This window comes from Hyperolius riggenbachi, chromosome 3, assembly GCF_040937935.1.
Source record: "Hyperolius riggenbachi isolate aHypRig1 chromosome 3, aHypRig1.pri, whole genome shotgun sequence".
Lineage (NCBI taxonomy): Eukaryota > Metazoa > Chordata > Amphibia > Anura > Hyperoliidae > Hyperolius > Hyperolius riggenbachi.
This window is the reverse complement of record NC_090648.1, coordinates 204,545,317-204,559,545: the sequence shown is the minus strand read 5'-3', so window position 1 is coordinate 204,559,545 and position 14,229 is coordinate 204,545,317. Positions and strand designations below refer to the sequence as shown.

General features: G+C 40.3%; 1 protein-coding gene across 1 annotated transcript in view; it reads right to left on the bottom strand.

Moving 5' to 3' along the window:
* The window catches only part of LOC137563302 (proprotein convertase subtilisin/kexin type 5-like), a 200,730-nt gene that overhangs the window by 93,139 nt on the left and 93,362 nt on the right, over positions 1-14,229 (bottom strand). The window contains exons 11-12 of the mRNA XM_068275591.1: positions 12,361-12,606; positions 9,375-9,570 (exon numbers count right to left, since the gene is read on the bottom strand). Coding sequence (XP_068131692.1) covers positions 9,375-9,570; positions 12,361-12,606 — 442 coding nt within the window. The remainder of the gene's footprint in view (positions 1-9,374; positions 9,571-12,360; positions 12,607-14,229) is intronic.

Here is a 14,229-nt window from a genome sequence, read left to right as displayed (position 1 = left end):
ATATTTACACATACCCATGCTGGGTGGGAGAAATATCTCTGTAAATGAGATTTTTTTGATTTTTTTTTTACACGCAGAGATATTTCTCCCACTCAGCATGGGTATGTGTAAAAATACACCCAAAACACATTATACTACTTCTCCTAAGTACGGCAATACCACATGTGTGACCCCTTTTTGCAGCCTAGGTGCGCTAAGGGGCCCAACGTCCTATGAGCACCTTTAGGCTTTACAGGGGTGCTTACAATTTAACACCCCCCCAAAATGCCAGGACAGTAAACACACCCCACAAATGACCCCATTTTGGAAAGTAGACACCCCAAGGTATTCAGAGAGGGGCATGGTGAGTCAGTGGCAGATTTCTTTTTTTTTTTTGTCACAAGTTAGCAGAAATGGAAACTTTTTTTGTTTTATTTTTGTTTCAAAGTGTCATTTTCCGCTAACTTGTGACAAAAAATAAAATCTTCTATGAACTCACCATGCCTCTTAGTGAATACTTTGGGATGTCTTCTTTCCAAAATGGAGTCATTCGGGGGGTATTTATACTATCCTGGAATTCTAGCACCTCATGAAACATGACAGGTGCTCAGAAAAGTCAGAGATGCTTCAAAATGGGAAAATGCACTTTTGGCACCATAGTTTGTAAACGCTAAAACTTTTACCCAAACCAATAAATATACACTGAATGGGTTTTTGTTTTTTAATAAAGACATGTAGCAGAATAAATTTGGACAAAAATGTATATAGAAATTTTACTTTATTTGAAAAATGTCAGCACAGAAAGTTAAAAAAAATATTTTTTTTGACAAAATTCATGTCTTTTTTGATGAATATAATACAAACTAAAACTCACAGCAGCAATCAAATAGCACCAAAAGAAAGCTGTATTAGTGACCAGAAAAGGAGGTAAAATTCATTTAGATAGTAGGTTGTATGACCGAGCAATACACCGTGAAAGCTGCAGTGGTCTGAATGGAAAAAAAGGCTCTGGTCCTTAAGGGGTAGAAAGACTGTGGTCCTTATGTGGTTAAGCAATACCAGTTGCCTGGCTATCTTGCTGATCCTCTGCCTCTAATACATTTAGACATAGACCCTGAACAAGCATATGCAGATCAGGTGTTTGACATTGTCAGATCTGACAAGATTAGCTGCATGCTTGTTTCTGGCACTATTCAGACACTACTGCAGCCAAATCGATCAGCAGGGTTGCAAGGCCACTGGTATAATTTAAAAAGAAACAAATAAGGCAGCCTCCATATTCTTCTCACTTAAGTTGTCCTTTAAAGTACCACCTTTGTAACTCTGTAAAGTTCCTTGTAGTGTTTGTTACTAGGTTCTGCTCAGGTCCAAACACACCCTCTACAGAAGACGTCCTGATCAAACAACTAATGTCAGGGAAACAACTTTACCGGTGACCAAAACAAATGTTATCTCTTTCTGATGACATTTTTCAACCACCGATATTGTAAAAACCAACTCATTTAAATACTGCACAAGCGTAAGCAACAATGCGCACATTCTGTAGAACAATGTAATTTAAACAACACTAAACAAACATGGCCGACTGCACAATATCTGCGCAACAGTAGTCTAACTCATCTGAAATGCCCAATATCGGTCACTTTTTTTACACAATAGTCATCTGATAGGGCCAAATATTGGTTTAATTAGCTGTCAGAATTTTTACATCTATGGTATGTCCAGGCCTGGGGTTTAACAGCGTAGCTTCCTTTAAAGGTCCAGCACAGCGGTCTAATTCATCCATACTATTTTATTATTTTACTTTTGGATAGGCTGAAATTGGACTGGAAACTTGAGGATATCTCCACAAATGGGAAATAAATGCTTTAATAGTAGTTAACAGATCTGATCACTATCTGGGGATTAATTCTCTAGGTTCTGGTTACATTTGTAACATTTTGGAAATCACATAAATTCTTTTGTTCCAGAGCCATATGTTGCAGGGATAGAAAAAAAAAAGAGATCTCCCCAGCAGGGCTCCAATTGTAATAAACACATTTCAATTTGCCTCCAATATACATATCACAAAAATTAAAATATGGAAGATTTTGTAATACTAACTACACTCTTTAACAGAAAAAGGTAGAAGTTTTGGATGTCGTATGCTGTACAAAGTTCCAGTGAAAGCAGAATTAAGCTGGTCTCTAGGTAACAGACACCTGAAGTAACAAATGGTGAAGGACCCGGAAGCAGGAAATTTGAGCGCATGAGGCAGGTGGACAAAAAGGGCGCCGCCATTCACTCCCATAATAAATATCGTTTAATGGGCGCCCAACAGGAAAAAAGGGCGCCGGAGAAAAATAACGTTTTAAAAGCGGCGCCCGGAGACTTTTAATGTTTTATAACTGCTTCTCATGATTACCCATTATTTAATGATTTATAATTTTTTAAACATTATTTTTAAACGAAAAACAGTACAATATTTTTTTTAAACATTACTTTTAAACGAAAAACCGTACAATTTATTTATTTTTTTTACATTTTTAAACGAAAAACCACACCATATTTTTTTTAAAACGTTATTAATGCTTATCACAGGGGCGTCAGGTTTAGGCACCACCAGGGAGGTCTTAGGTTTAGGCACCAACGGGGGGGTCTTAGGTTTAGGCACCACCAGGGGGGTCTTAGGTTTAGGCACCAACAGGGGGGTCTTAGGTTTAGGCACCAACAGGGGGGTCTTAGGTTTAGGCACCAACAGGGGGGTCTTAGGTTTAGGCACCAACAGGGGGGTCTTAGGTTTAGGCACCAACAGGGGGTCTTAGGTTTAGGCACCAACAGGGGGGTCTAGGGGTTAGGGATAGGTACAGGGAGGGTTCTGTGTGAGAGTAGGGTTAGGTAAATTCTTATTAATGTTTTATAAAACGTTATTATAAATTTCACTTTTTAAACAGGGAAGATTAACGTTTTTAAAATTGCCCATTTCATACACATTATTTAATGATTTATAACTTTATAAAACATTTTTTTTAAACGAAATATAGCACAATTTTTTTTTAAACGTTATTCATGATTATCGTTTAAAACCCTGCGCCCTTTTTTCCCGGCGCCCTTTTTTAACGTACGCCTAGGACCCAAGCGCAGCCAGGCTTATATCTGCATGCAGCTGTCATATTTTACTACTGGCTGATAGTTTTATGTAAACTAATGAGATTATTCTGAGAAGGAAATAAGTATGAAGTCGCGGCAGGCAAACTTCTCATGTTCACATGGATTAGCTAAAAATAGACTGCGTGCTATAAATGAGATATTGAAAATGTGATGCGTTTTTTCCAAATGTTTTGACATCTCTTCATTTTAATTTTTCCCCCTGCAGTCACTTGCAGAGAAGTTGCTGGCATTTCACAAATGAGGTTGTAACCTGAGAAATATCAGAATTTATTAAATGATATAACAGCATCAGCAATCAGGCAGAAATCTGGCTGAATAACATTCAGAAGATCTCCACTTTTAGCATTGCACCTGTAGATGCAGTAACAAGCTATGTAACCAGCCACCATATGCCCATCGGACACCCCATGCCCAGAGCCAGGACAAGGTCCTTCAGCACCCAAGGCTTATACACCAAAGTGCGCCCCCATCCCTCCCACCCCAGCCATCACACACTGATTGCTATAAAAGTTAGAGGCATCCCAGACCCTCCCCTCCCAATCTCTAGTTATCTGGCTTGCAATCACTGCTATGTATCCCCTTTTCTCATTTCTCTTTGCTTCAAACACAATAAGGGAATGATAGCTGAGTGAATTGTGTGTCCCCTCCTACACTGTGCCCTGAGGCTGGAGCCTCTCTCGCCTCAGCCCGGCCCTGCCCATGCCCCCAACCTAACAATGGACTTTCCTGATCTATTTCTGATTAATATTTTAATTTAAAAAATGATCCAGAATGCCCAGGTTTTAGTTGTTATTGTTGTTTTATTCAAGATTTTTAACAAATCAAATGTCTAGTTTAATAAAAGTATAAAGTAGTGTCATCTTAACAGAGTTTCAGAAATAAATGATGAGCAAATTGCATAGACAAGTAACACTAACACAAGGACACCTATGAGTAAGTATTGAACTCGCACCAACATACTAGTGTATGTATAAGTACGCCGCCGGTGAGCTTGTCGCATGGTGAGTTCACACTGCTGCCCCTTTATTATTTATATAGCACCAACATCTTCTGCAGCTCTCTACAGAGCAAATTGTCTTGTCACTAACTGCCCCTCAGTGGGGCTCACAATCTAGTCCCTACCATGGTCATATGTCTATCTATGTATTGCAGAATGTATGAATCATAATCTAGGGCCAATTTAGGGGAAAGCCAATTAACATATCTGTATGTTTTTGGGATGTGGGAGGAAACCAGAATGTCTGGAGGAAACCCACACAGACACGGGAAGAACATACAAACTTCTTGCAGATGTTGACCTGCCTGGGATTCGAGCCAGGGACACAGTGCTGCAAGGCTAGAGCGCTAACCACTAGGCCACAGAGCTGTCACTTTAAGCAAACCCGCGGTGAGAGTTATATGGAGGCTGCTATATGTGTTTCCTTTAAACAATTGCAGTTGCCTGCCATCCCTGCTTATCTATTTGGCTGCAGTAGTGTCCGAATAACACCAGAAACAAGCATGCAGCTAATCTTGTCACATCCAACCATAATGTCAGAAACACCTGATCTGCTGCATGCTTGTTCAGGGTCTATGGTTAAAGTATTAGAGGCAGAGGATTAGCAACTGGTATTGCTTAAAAGGAAATAAATATGGCAGCCTCTGTAACTCTCACCTAGGGTTCACTTTAAGTCCCCGGATTATCCTTATGCACCCCATGCAGTATAACATTACTGCTATGGCAGCACTTAGTTTCAGCACTTGGGGCTGAGCGCAGTGCACCAAAACCACCTGCTTTGACATACTATAGTAATAAAATTCAAAAGTTCAAAAAAGAGAGGCTCCTAAGTTATACTTACATAGCTAATCATTTATTCAATCATTCAGTGGTACATAAGACTCCAAAATAATTCTTAAAAATAGTTACTTATTGCAACAAAAGGGTTTGAATAAAAGAGGTGAAACAGCAGCAAAAACAGAAATAAATCCATCAGAAAGCTGCCACAACCGAAACAAAGAATTAAAAAAAAAAAATCACCACCATAATAAAAATAGCTCTTTATTGAAAAATCACTAAAATGACATCTGGACAATAGAAAAAATGGCTCTGAAGCCATTTTTTTGTAGTGACCTAGGGCCATATGCAATTCACTTTTTCACCTGAGTTTTCTCCTAGGAGATAATTTTTCATTTTCAATTTAAAATAACTTTCCAGCACTTTTCAACTAAAAATGTACCCAAAAGAAGTAGAAAAAGTACTATCAAAATTATTTTTAGCATTTTCTTGCTTTATGGTGGCTTAAAAGGCATTTTATTGACAAGTTTAAAAATGTCAACTTGGAGAAAACTAAGGAGAAAGAGTGAATTGCATATGGGCCCTGGTGTCATTTGAGGCACCTTTTACAATTGCAGGTGAAATCTGCGTTACTGTACCCTATTTTATTGCAAGGGGCTGCAAAAGCAATGGAAGTCTATGGAGACTTTCACACTTATTGCGTTCCACTGCTGTGCGGTGCACTGGAAGTATCTGATTTGATGCAAGAGCTGCAACACATTACCGCAAGCACTAGAGTTGAGCCGAAATTTTCGTAATTTCGCATTAATATAATTACGCATGCGAAATTTGCGATTACGATGCGAAATTACGGTAGCGTAATTGACATTAAAATCGTAATTGAAAATACCGTAAGCGTAATTTTCAACACGTAATTTCGCGTTTCGTTCATGCCGTAATTTCGCATTTAACGCTACCGTAATTACGCGTTAAACCGTAACGCTCCGTATAATATAAAAAAGCCGCCGACTTTAAGGGTTAATAGCAAAGCCCCCTTAAATGCTAAGAGCCTCAAATTTGGAGAATATATTAAGGAGATCAGGAGGAATAAGAGGAAAAAATATTTTTCGAAAAGACCTTATAGTTTTTGAGAAAATCGATGTTAAAGTTTCAAAGTAAAAATGTATACATTTAAAAACTCGCCGACTTTAACGATTAATAGCAAAGCCTGCTTAAAGTTTAGGAACACCAAATTCCTAGGGTATATTAAGGGGATTAGTGGGAATAAGAGGAAAAAAATTTTTTTCAAAAAGACCTTATAGTTTTTGAGAAAATCGATTTTTAAGTTTCAAGGGCAAAAATGTCTTTTAAATGCGGAAAATGTCAGGTTTTTTTGCACAGGTAACAATAGTGTATTATTTTCATAGATTCCCCCAAGTGGGAAGAGTTTTACTTACTTCGTTCTGAGTGTGGGAAATATTAAAAAAAAAACGATGTGGGGTCCCCCCTCCCAGACCTCTTTAACCCCTTGTCCCCCATGCAGGCTGGGATAGCCAGAATGCGGAGCACCGGCCGCGTGGGGCTCCGCACCCTGACTATACCAGCCCGCATGGTCCATGGATTGGGGGGTCTCGGAAGGGGAGGGGCAGCCAAGCTTTCCCCTCCCCCTCCGAGCCCTTGTTCAATCCAAGGACAAGGGGCTCTTCTCCACCTCCGATGGGCGGTGGAGGTGGAGGCCGCGATTTCCTGGGGGGGGGGGGGGGTTTATGGTGGAATCTGGGAGTCCCCTTTAAAAAGGGGTCCCCCAGATGCCCACCCCCCCCTCCCAGGAGAAATGAGTATGGAGGTACTTGTACCCCTTACCCATTTCCTTTAAGATTTAAAAGTAAATAAACACACAAACACTTAAAAAAAGTATTTTAATTGAACAAAAAACATAACCACGAAAAAAGTCCTTTAATATTCTTAATTAACCAATAATACTTACCTGTCCCTTTAATAAATGATCCCACGCAATATCCTCGGAAATGTTCTATCAGTTACAATGTAACAAAGTTATTACAATGTAACAACTTTGTTACATTGTAACTACGCCGCACCCGACGTCACTCGCCGCTCACCCGCCGCACGGACCCGACAGAGCTCTGAGCTATATAGCTCAGAGCTCTTTAAGCATCTTTGTATTTGGGCTCCAAGGAGCCCCATTGGTCCTTAGCAGACCAATGGGGTTCCTTCTGATTTGAAGGAACCCCCACTTCCACCGCCCATCGGAGCTTTTTGAAAAAATGTTTTTTCCTCTTATTCCCATTGATCCCCTTAATATACCCTAGGAATTTGGTGTTCCTAAACTTTAAGCAGGCTTTGCTATTAACCGTTAAAGTCGGCAGGTTTTTAAATGTATACATTTTTACTTTGAAACTTTAACATCGATTTTCTCAAAAACTATAAGGTCTTTTTGAAAAAAAAAATTTTTCCTCTTATTCCTCCTGATCTCCTTAATATATTCTCCAAATTTGAGGCTCTTAGCATTTAAGGGGGCTTTGCTATTAACCCTTAAAGTCGGCAGCTACCTAACATTGATCCATGCGTCAACTTTTCCGCTTGGGAGCATGGCCATACGCATTAATTTCGTAACACCCAAAGTAATGCGAAAATTACACGAAAATTACGGTTACGCGAAATTTCACGAAATCCTTCTTCATGTAATGATCGCTGCTGCAGCAGGTGTTGCTGGAAGTAGTAGTGCTGCAGCTCAGGCAGTTCTGATGTCTTTCCATGCAAGCTGCATAGCTTTGTCTGTCTTTCCCTGCTGTCAGCTTGTGACTGATTATCATTCACCTGTGTGGGAATCTGCATGTCTGCTCCCATTGGATGGCCTCAGTATAAAGATCTGCTTCCTGCAGGGTTTCCTTGGGTTTTCATAGCTTCAGTTTAAGCCTGTCTTGCTGTCGCTTCAGCCCCCGATCGTGTTTCTTGTTCTAAAAGATACTTTGCTGGTTTTGCATCATATACTGGTTCATTGCCCATATATATGCATACCAGCACGTTTATTATTTTCCTTGTATTTGTGTTACGTTGATACATCAGTGTCGCTGATGTATACGTACACGAACTGTTTATATCCTGTGTGCAGTTAGTCAGCTTTCCAGCACGTTTTGGTAGGTTGCGCGTACCGTGACCACCCGTGCTGAGGTAGTTACCCTGTTCCTGGTCCTGTTTGTGGATTGCGTTCATCTCTGCGAGGAGATAACGAATCCTTCTGAATCCTGTCCTGTTACCGTTTGTGGATTGCGTTCATCTCTGCGAAGAGATAGCGAATCCTTCTGAGTCCTGTTCCCTGTATCGTTCCAGTCCTAAGTCAGTGTTCCTGCTTATGTCATATATCGGTTCATTGCCGATATATACATATGTTAGTCAGACGTTACAAATAGTTTCATTGATAGCTGTAATTGTAATACGCTAGGAAATCATACTTATTGTATATTTATCTGTGTTACATTCATCTATCTTGATCCTGCTATTTCCTGACTATCCTGTCCTGTCTTTGTGAGGCACGCCATCGCCGCAACGCATTGGCTGCCGCATTCCAGTCTGTCTTGTTGTGGACGCTTGCTGTCACTAAGTAGTGGCTAATTAAGCAAGCGTTCATTCTGTCTACCTGTCCTGATCTCCTCAGTTCTGGTTTATGCGCTCAGCGCTACTTTGCGCTGAGACGTTATAGCGAAAGTATTGTTTGTGGCTGTCGGATCTGCACTGGCTCTGTGCGCCACAATCTCCTATTGGAGTCAGTCCTCCCCTACACTATACTAGGGATAGCCTGTTTCCTTGTGCTAGTGTGTGTACCTCCTTCACGTCAGCTCATGCGTTGCATGCTGACTGTGGAGAATACACCACCAAGCCTTACACTTCATTACGATTATGTACTTACGGCCATAATCGTAATTACACTAATTACGCGAAATTTCGCGAAATCGTAATTACATCATTACGCTCATCTCTAACAACGCATGTAGTGTAAACAATAGAGCACAGTAAATCACGGCTCACATGCGCAGACCAACAGGAATAACAGTGGCGTACTTCCTGCCCAACATATGATTGACATTTTTTGTGTTGCGATGTAGCAGGAGCATCCCAACACTAGGCACTGCAAAACATAAGCGTAAAAATGGCCTCAATGGTTTTTCAATAAAGAGCAATTTTAGCTATCTTTATTATGGTGGTGCATGCCTGGATGGACGGTTTCATCATATGCAGAATATACTGCTGCTCTTGCAAGCCAAGAGTATTGCTGTCATTTTGACTTGGTTCATTTATCATCCCACTATCGCCCTGATCTAAGGGATCCCTAACCCAAGCTAGAAAAACACTCAGCTAGTGAGAGTGTGCCATCTGACAGCATTCATTTCTGTTCATTATACCTTATTTATTTTCCATAGTGCTAAATTCAAAGCACAACAATACAGGGAGCAGCACATTAGAATATATTTACCCAGGGGGACAATGTAGAATACAAAGGTGAAGGAGTTTGTAGTATCCAGCTGCACACATATCACAATCTTTAGCTGAACCCCCATGACATGTTGCACATACTTGGTGACAGTCTGTGCAGAATCCAAGTGTCATTCCATCTGCATCCTCACTAGTATTGTATGTCCCAGTAGGACATTGTGTTACACACGTTTTTCCTGTAAGAAGTAAAGCAATATTATTGTGCAAATATCAAGAGCCTGTTGAAATAATATGTTTACAAATACATTGATGTAAAATACAGGATCTTTTCAAAAAATTAGCATATTGTGATAAAGTTCATTATTTTCTGTAATGTACTGATAAACATTAGACTTTCATATATTTTAGATTCAAATACACACAACTGAAGTAGTTCAAGCCTTTTATTGTTTTAATATTGATGATTTTGGCATACAGCTCATGAAAACCCAAATTTCCTATCTCAAAAAATTAGCATATTTCATCCGACCAATAAAAGAAAAGTGTTTTTAAAACAAAAAAAGTCAACCTTCAAATAATTATGTTCAGTTATGCACTCAATACTTGGTCGGGAATCCTTTTGCAGAAATGACTGCTTCAATGCGGCGTGGCATGGAGGCAATCAGCCTGTGGCACTGCTCAGGTGTTATGGAGGCCCAGGATGCTTCGATAGCGGCCTTAATCTCGTCCAGAGTGTTGGGTCTTGCGTCTCTCAACTTTCTCTTCACAATATCTCACAGATTCTCTATGGGGTTCAGGTCAGGAGAGTTGGCAGGCCAATTGAGCACAGTAATACCATGGTCAGTAAACCATTTACCAGTGGTTTTGGCACTGTGAGCAGGTACCAGGTCGTGCTGAAAAATGAAATCATCATCTCCATAAAGCTTTTCAGCAGATGGAAGCATGAACCCATTTTTGAACCAGAAACAGCGGCAGAAGCGCCTGACCTGGGCTACAGAGAAGCAGCACTGGACTGTTTGCTCAGTGGTCCAAAGTACTTTCTTCGGATGAAAGCAACTTTTGCATGTCATTCGTAAATCAAGGTGCCAGAGTCTGGAGGAAGACTGGGGAGAGGGAAATACCAAAATGCCTGAAGTCCAGTGTCAAGTACCCACAGACAGTGATGGTCTGGTGTGCCATGTCAGCTGCTGGTGTTGGTCCACTGTGTTTTATCAAGGGCAGGGTCAATGCAGCTAGCTATCAGGAGATTTTGGAGCACTTCATGCTTCCATCTGCTGAAAAGCTTTGTGGAGATAAAGATTTCATTTTTCAGCACGACCTGGCACTTGCTCACAGTGCCAAAACCACTGGTAAATGGTTTACTGACCATGGTATTACTGTGCTCAATTGGCCTGCCAACTCTCCTGACCTGAACCCCATAGAGAATCTGTGGGATATTGTGAAGAGAAAGTTGAGAGACGCAAGACCCAACACTCTGGATGAGCTTAAGGCTGCTATCGAAGCATCCTGGGCCTCCATAACACCTGAGCAGTGCCACAGGCTGATTGCCTCCATGCCACACCGCATTAAAGCAGTCATTTCTGCAAAAGGATTCCCGACCAAGTATTGAGTGCATAACTGAACATAATTATTTGAAGGTTGACTTTTTTTGTTTTAAAAACACTTTTCTTTTATTGGTCGGATGAAATATGCTATTTTTTTGAGATAGGAAATTTGGGTTTTCATGAGCTGTATGCCAAAATCATCAGTATTAAAACAATAAAAGGCTTGAACTACTTCAGTTGTGTGTATTTGAATCTAAAATATATGAAAGTCTAATGTTTATCAGTACATTACAGAAAATAATGAACTTTATCACAATATGCTAATTTTTTGAGAAGATCCTGTACAAGCTATTTCTACCAGGACAGTATTTACATCTTGTGAGCCTACAGGCACAGAAATTCTTAAACTCTACTCTCTGCCAAACTCATTAATTCCACGGTTAGCCTGCCAAACTGCACTGTACATCATCGTTGTCCCACTCTTCCCATCATGCCTACAACAGCGCTGATGTCCAGCCCAAATCCTTGCATGTAGTATTGAAAGTTGGATGGGTGGACTGGGTGGGCAGTCCAATCTGTTCACACTAGAGCCTAGAATGGTCCAGTTCACAAAACAGACCAATAGACATGTCAATGAATTGAATATTAAATATAGAATCTCTTCTGTGCTAACTTTCTCTTTCTTTGCTCATTCTGTCTAGTGTACATTGTATACATTAAAGTGCCAGAACACAAAGTTCCCACCTGCACATTTTTTCCTGGACACCAGATATGTCATAATAGCAATGGACACAGTGGAGACATTCTGAACAAGGGGTCAAGCCATGGATAGTGACATGGCATCCACTGTCACTATGCATACACCACAAGTCAATCTGTCATAATGTGAATTACTGCTACAGACTATTATAGCCCTCATCATTTTTTGGCACTGTCCTTGGTTCTCCGACATTTTGTAAAAACGGTAACAAATGTCAGAATATGTAGCCTAATTAATGCAGAGAGTGCACCAGAGCTTATTTTTCTTCTTCCCCTTTTGTCCCTGTGAGTCTCACCATTGGTGTTTCCCCAATACAGAGTACTTCTCCTCCTCCAAGAGGCAGTCTTCTGTTACCAAAGTCCTTCAGCCTTACTCTCCATTGCCAATAGGAAGCTTCATATTGACAACGGAAAGTTAAACTCAGAGCATGACTGGTGGATGACAACAGAAGACACAGTAGTGGAATCTGGAGGAGAACATCCAGGAAAGCAGTGGCAGAAGCTGCAGTAATGGAACTAGGAGAGGTGGCAGTAACAATACCTCCCCAATATCACCAGGTCTGCCAGATGAGAAGGAAGGACAGAGAGAAAAACACTCCGCTGCACACCATGCATGTATTAGCTTACTGGGAGACATTAAATTTGAGTATTTTCTATTTAGCTTCTTGAACTAACAAACTTTAAAAAGTAAAAGTTACAGAATTTATGTATCCAAGTACTTACTAAACAGATAGAAGGGTATAGAACAGGTTAAACAATCTCTGTGGGTTGGGCCATCACAGGAGTCGCATGTCTGATCACAGGAGCTACATGTGAATAAATCACTTTCAAGGAAGGTATTGGGAGGGCAATATCCATCTCCTTTAACCCCACACAGGTGGCTTTCTTGGTCAAGTGTCAGTTGGTTTTGGCACTGGATGCAGTCAGTTGGCTGTGGGCCTGAGCACTGGGCACAAGTTTTATGACACTCTGGAAAACACAGAAATCATGTCTATGTATGTTACTGTGGTATACCAACATCAGATATGAAAAAAGTGTGAACCATTTACAATCTAAAAAATAAATCTAAAGGAGAACTCAAGCCATAACTAAATCCTCAAGTTAACATGGTTTCTGGTAACTTGAGGAACATACAAGGTTCTTACATATCTTAAAGAGAACCTGTACTGAGTAAAAAATATTTAAAATAAACACACGGGGTAACTTCAAATGAACATTACATAGTTACCTTGCCATCAGTTCCTCTCAGAAGCTCACCATTTTCTTCTGACCAAAATCCCTTCCAGTTCTGACAATATTTTGTCAGATCTGAAATATATCAGTTGCTGTCAGTAAAATATCAGTTGCTGTCAGTTATAGCTGAGGAAAACTGATGTACCAGGTAATGTCCATGTTTCCCTATGGCTCAAGTGGGCGATGTTTCAGTTTAACTGTGTGCTGACCAGAAAGCTGTTATGGGTAATGGCCATTTTCAAAATGGAGGACGGAAAATTCCCTTGATCACAGTGAACAAACAGGACGCGGGACATGAGAAAGACACTGAGGAGTAGACTACATGGAAGGTAAGTATGACTTGTGTGTGTATGCTTATTTTGACTTGTAATTTTCAGTTCAGGTTTTCTTTAAGGATTTTGCTGACAAAATATCTCCACCAGATTTTCCAGATACATTAATTTGCTATCTCTTCTGAAATAGGCTCCATTATTACTGCAATGTTTTCAATATGGTGGGGTGTAATCTCTGGCCAACCAAACTATAAGAGAGTTACACATTTATAAAGGCCTTGGGGTAAGATGCAGAAATAAAACTCAATGAAGCTACTTCTTGCTACAGGAATGTCTAAATCTGGGAATACACCATACAATTTTCTGTAAGAATAAGATTTACCTGCCAGATAGATAAATTCCAACATGTTGGAAATTATCTATCTAACCATCAATCTGCCTAGCAATTAAGCATTGTTCTACTCAGCAGAAGATAACCAGAAGACAATGCACCAGAGATAATGACCAGTCTCTACAGAAAATAATCTAATTATGCATTCTAACAGAAAATCTAACAGAAAATTGTACGGTGTATTCCCAGCATAAGAAACTGATGCCATTTAAAGGGATCCTAAACTGAGAAGGATATGGATTTTTCCTTTTAAAATAATACCAGTTGCCTGACTCTCCTGCTGATCCTGTGTCTCTAATACTTTCAGCCAATGCCCCTCAACAAGCATGCGGATCAGGTGCTCTGACTGAAGTCAGACTGGATTAGCTGCATGCTTGTTTCAGGTGTGTGATTCACCAAAGAGATCAGCAGGGCTGTCAGGCAACTGGTATTGTTTAAAATGAAACATTCATATTCCTCTCAGTTTAGGCTCCCTTTAAGCTTTAGGCCTCTTTCACAGTGGGACGATGCGTTTGATGCAACGTTAAAGTTGCACAACGTGCCCCTAGCGCAGCGCATGTAGGTAATAAAATTGGACGTTATTTTGCACTGCGTTATGTGTCTCTTGGTGTGCCGCTTTCGTCGCATACTGATGGAACAAAAACGGCGCACGCGTTACATTTAAAAAAAAAAAAACATTACTAAGCATGTGCAACA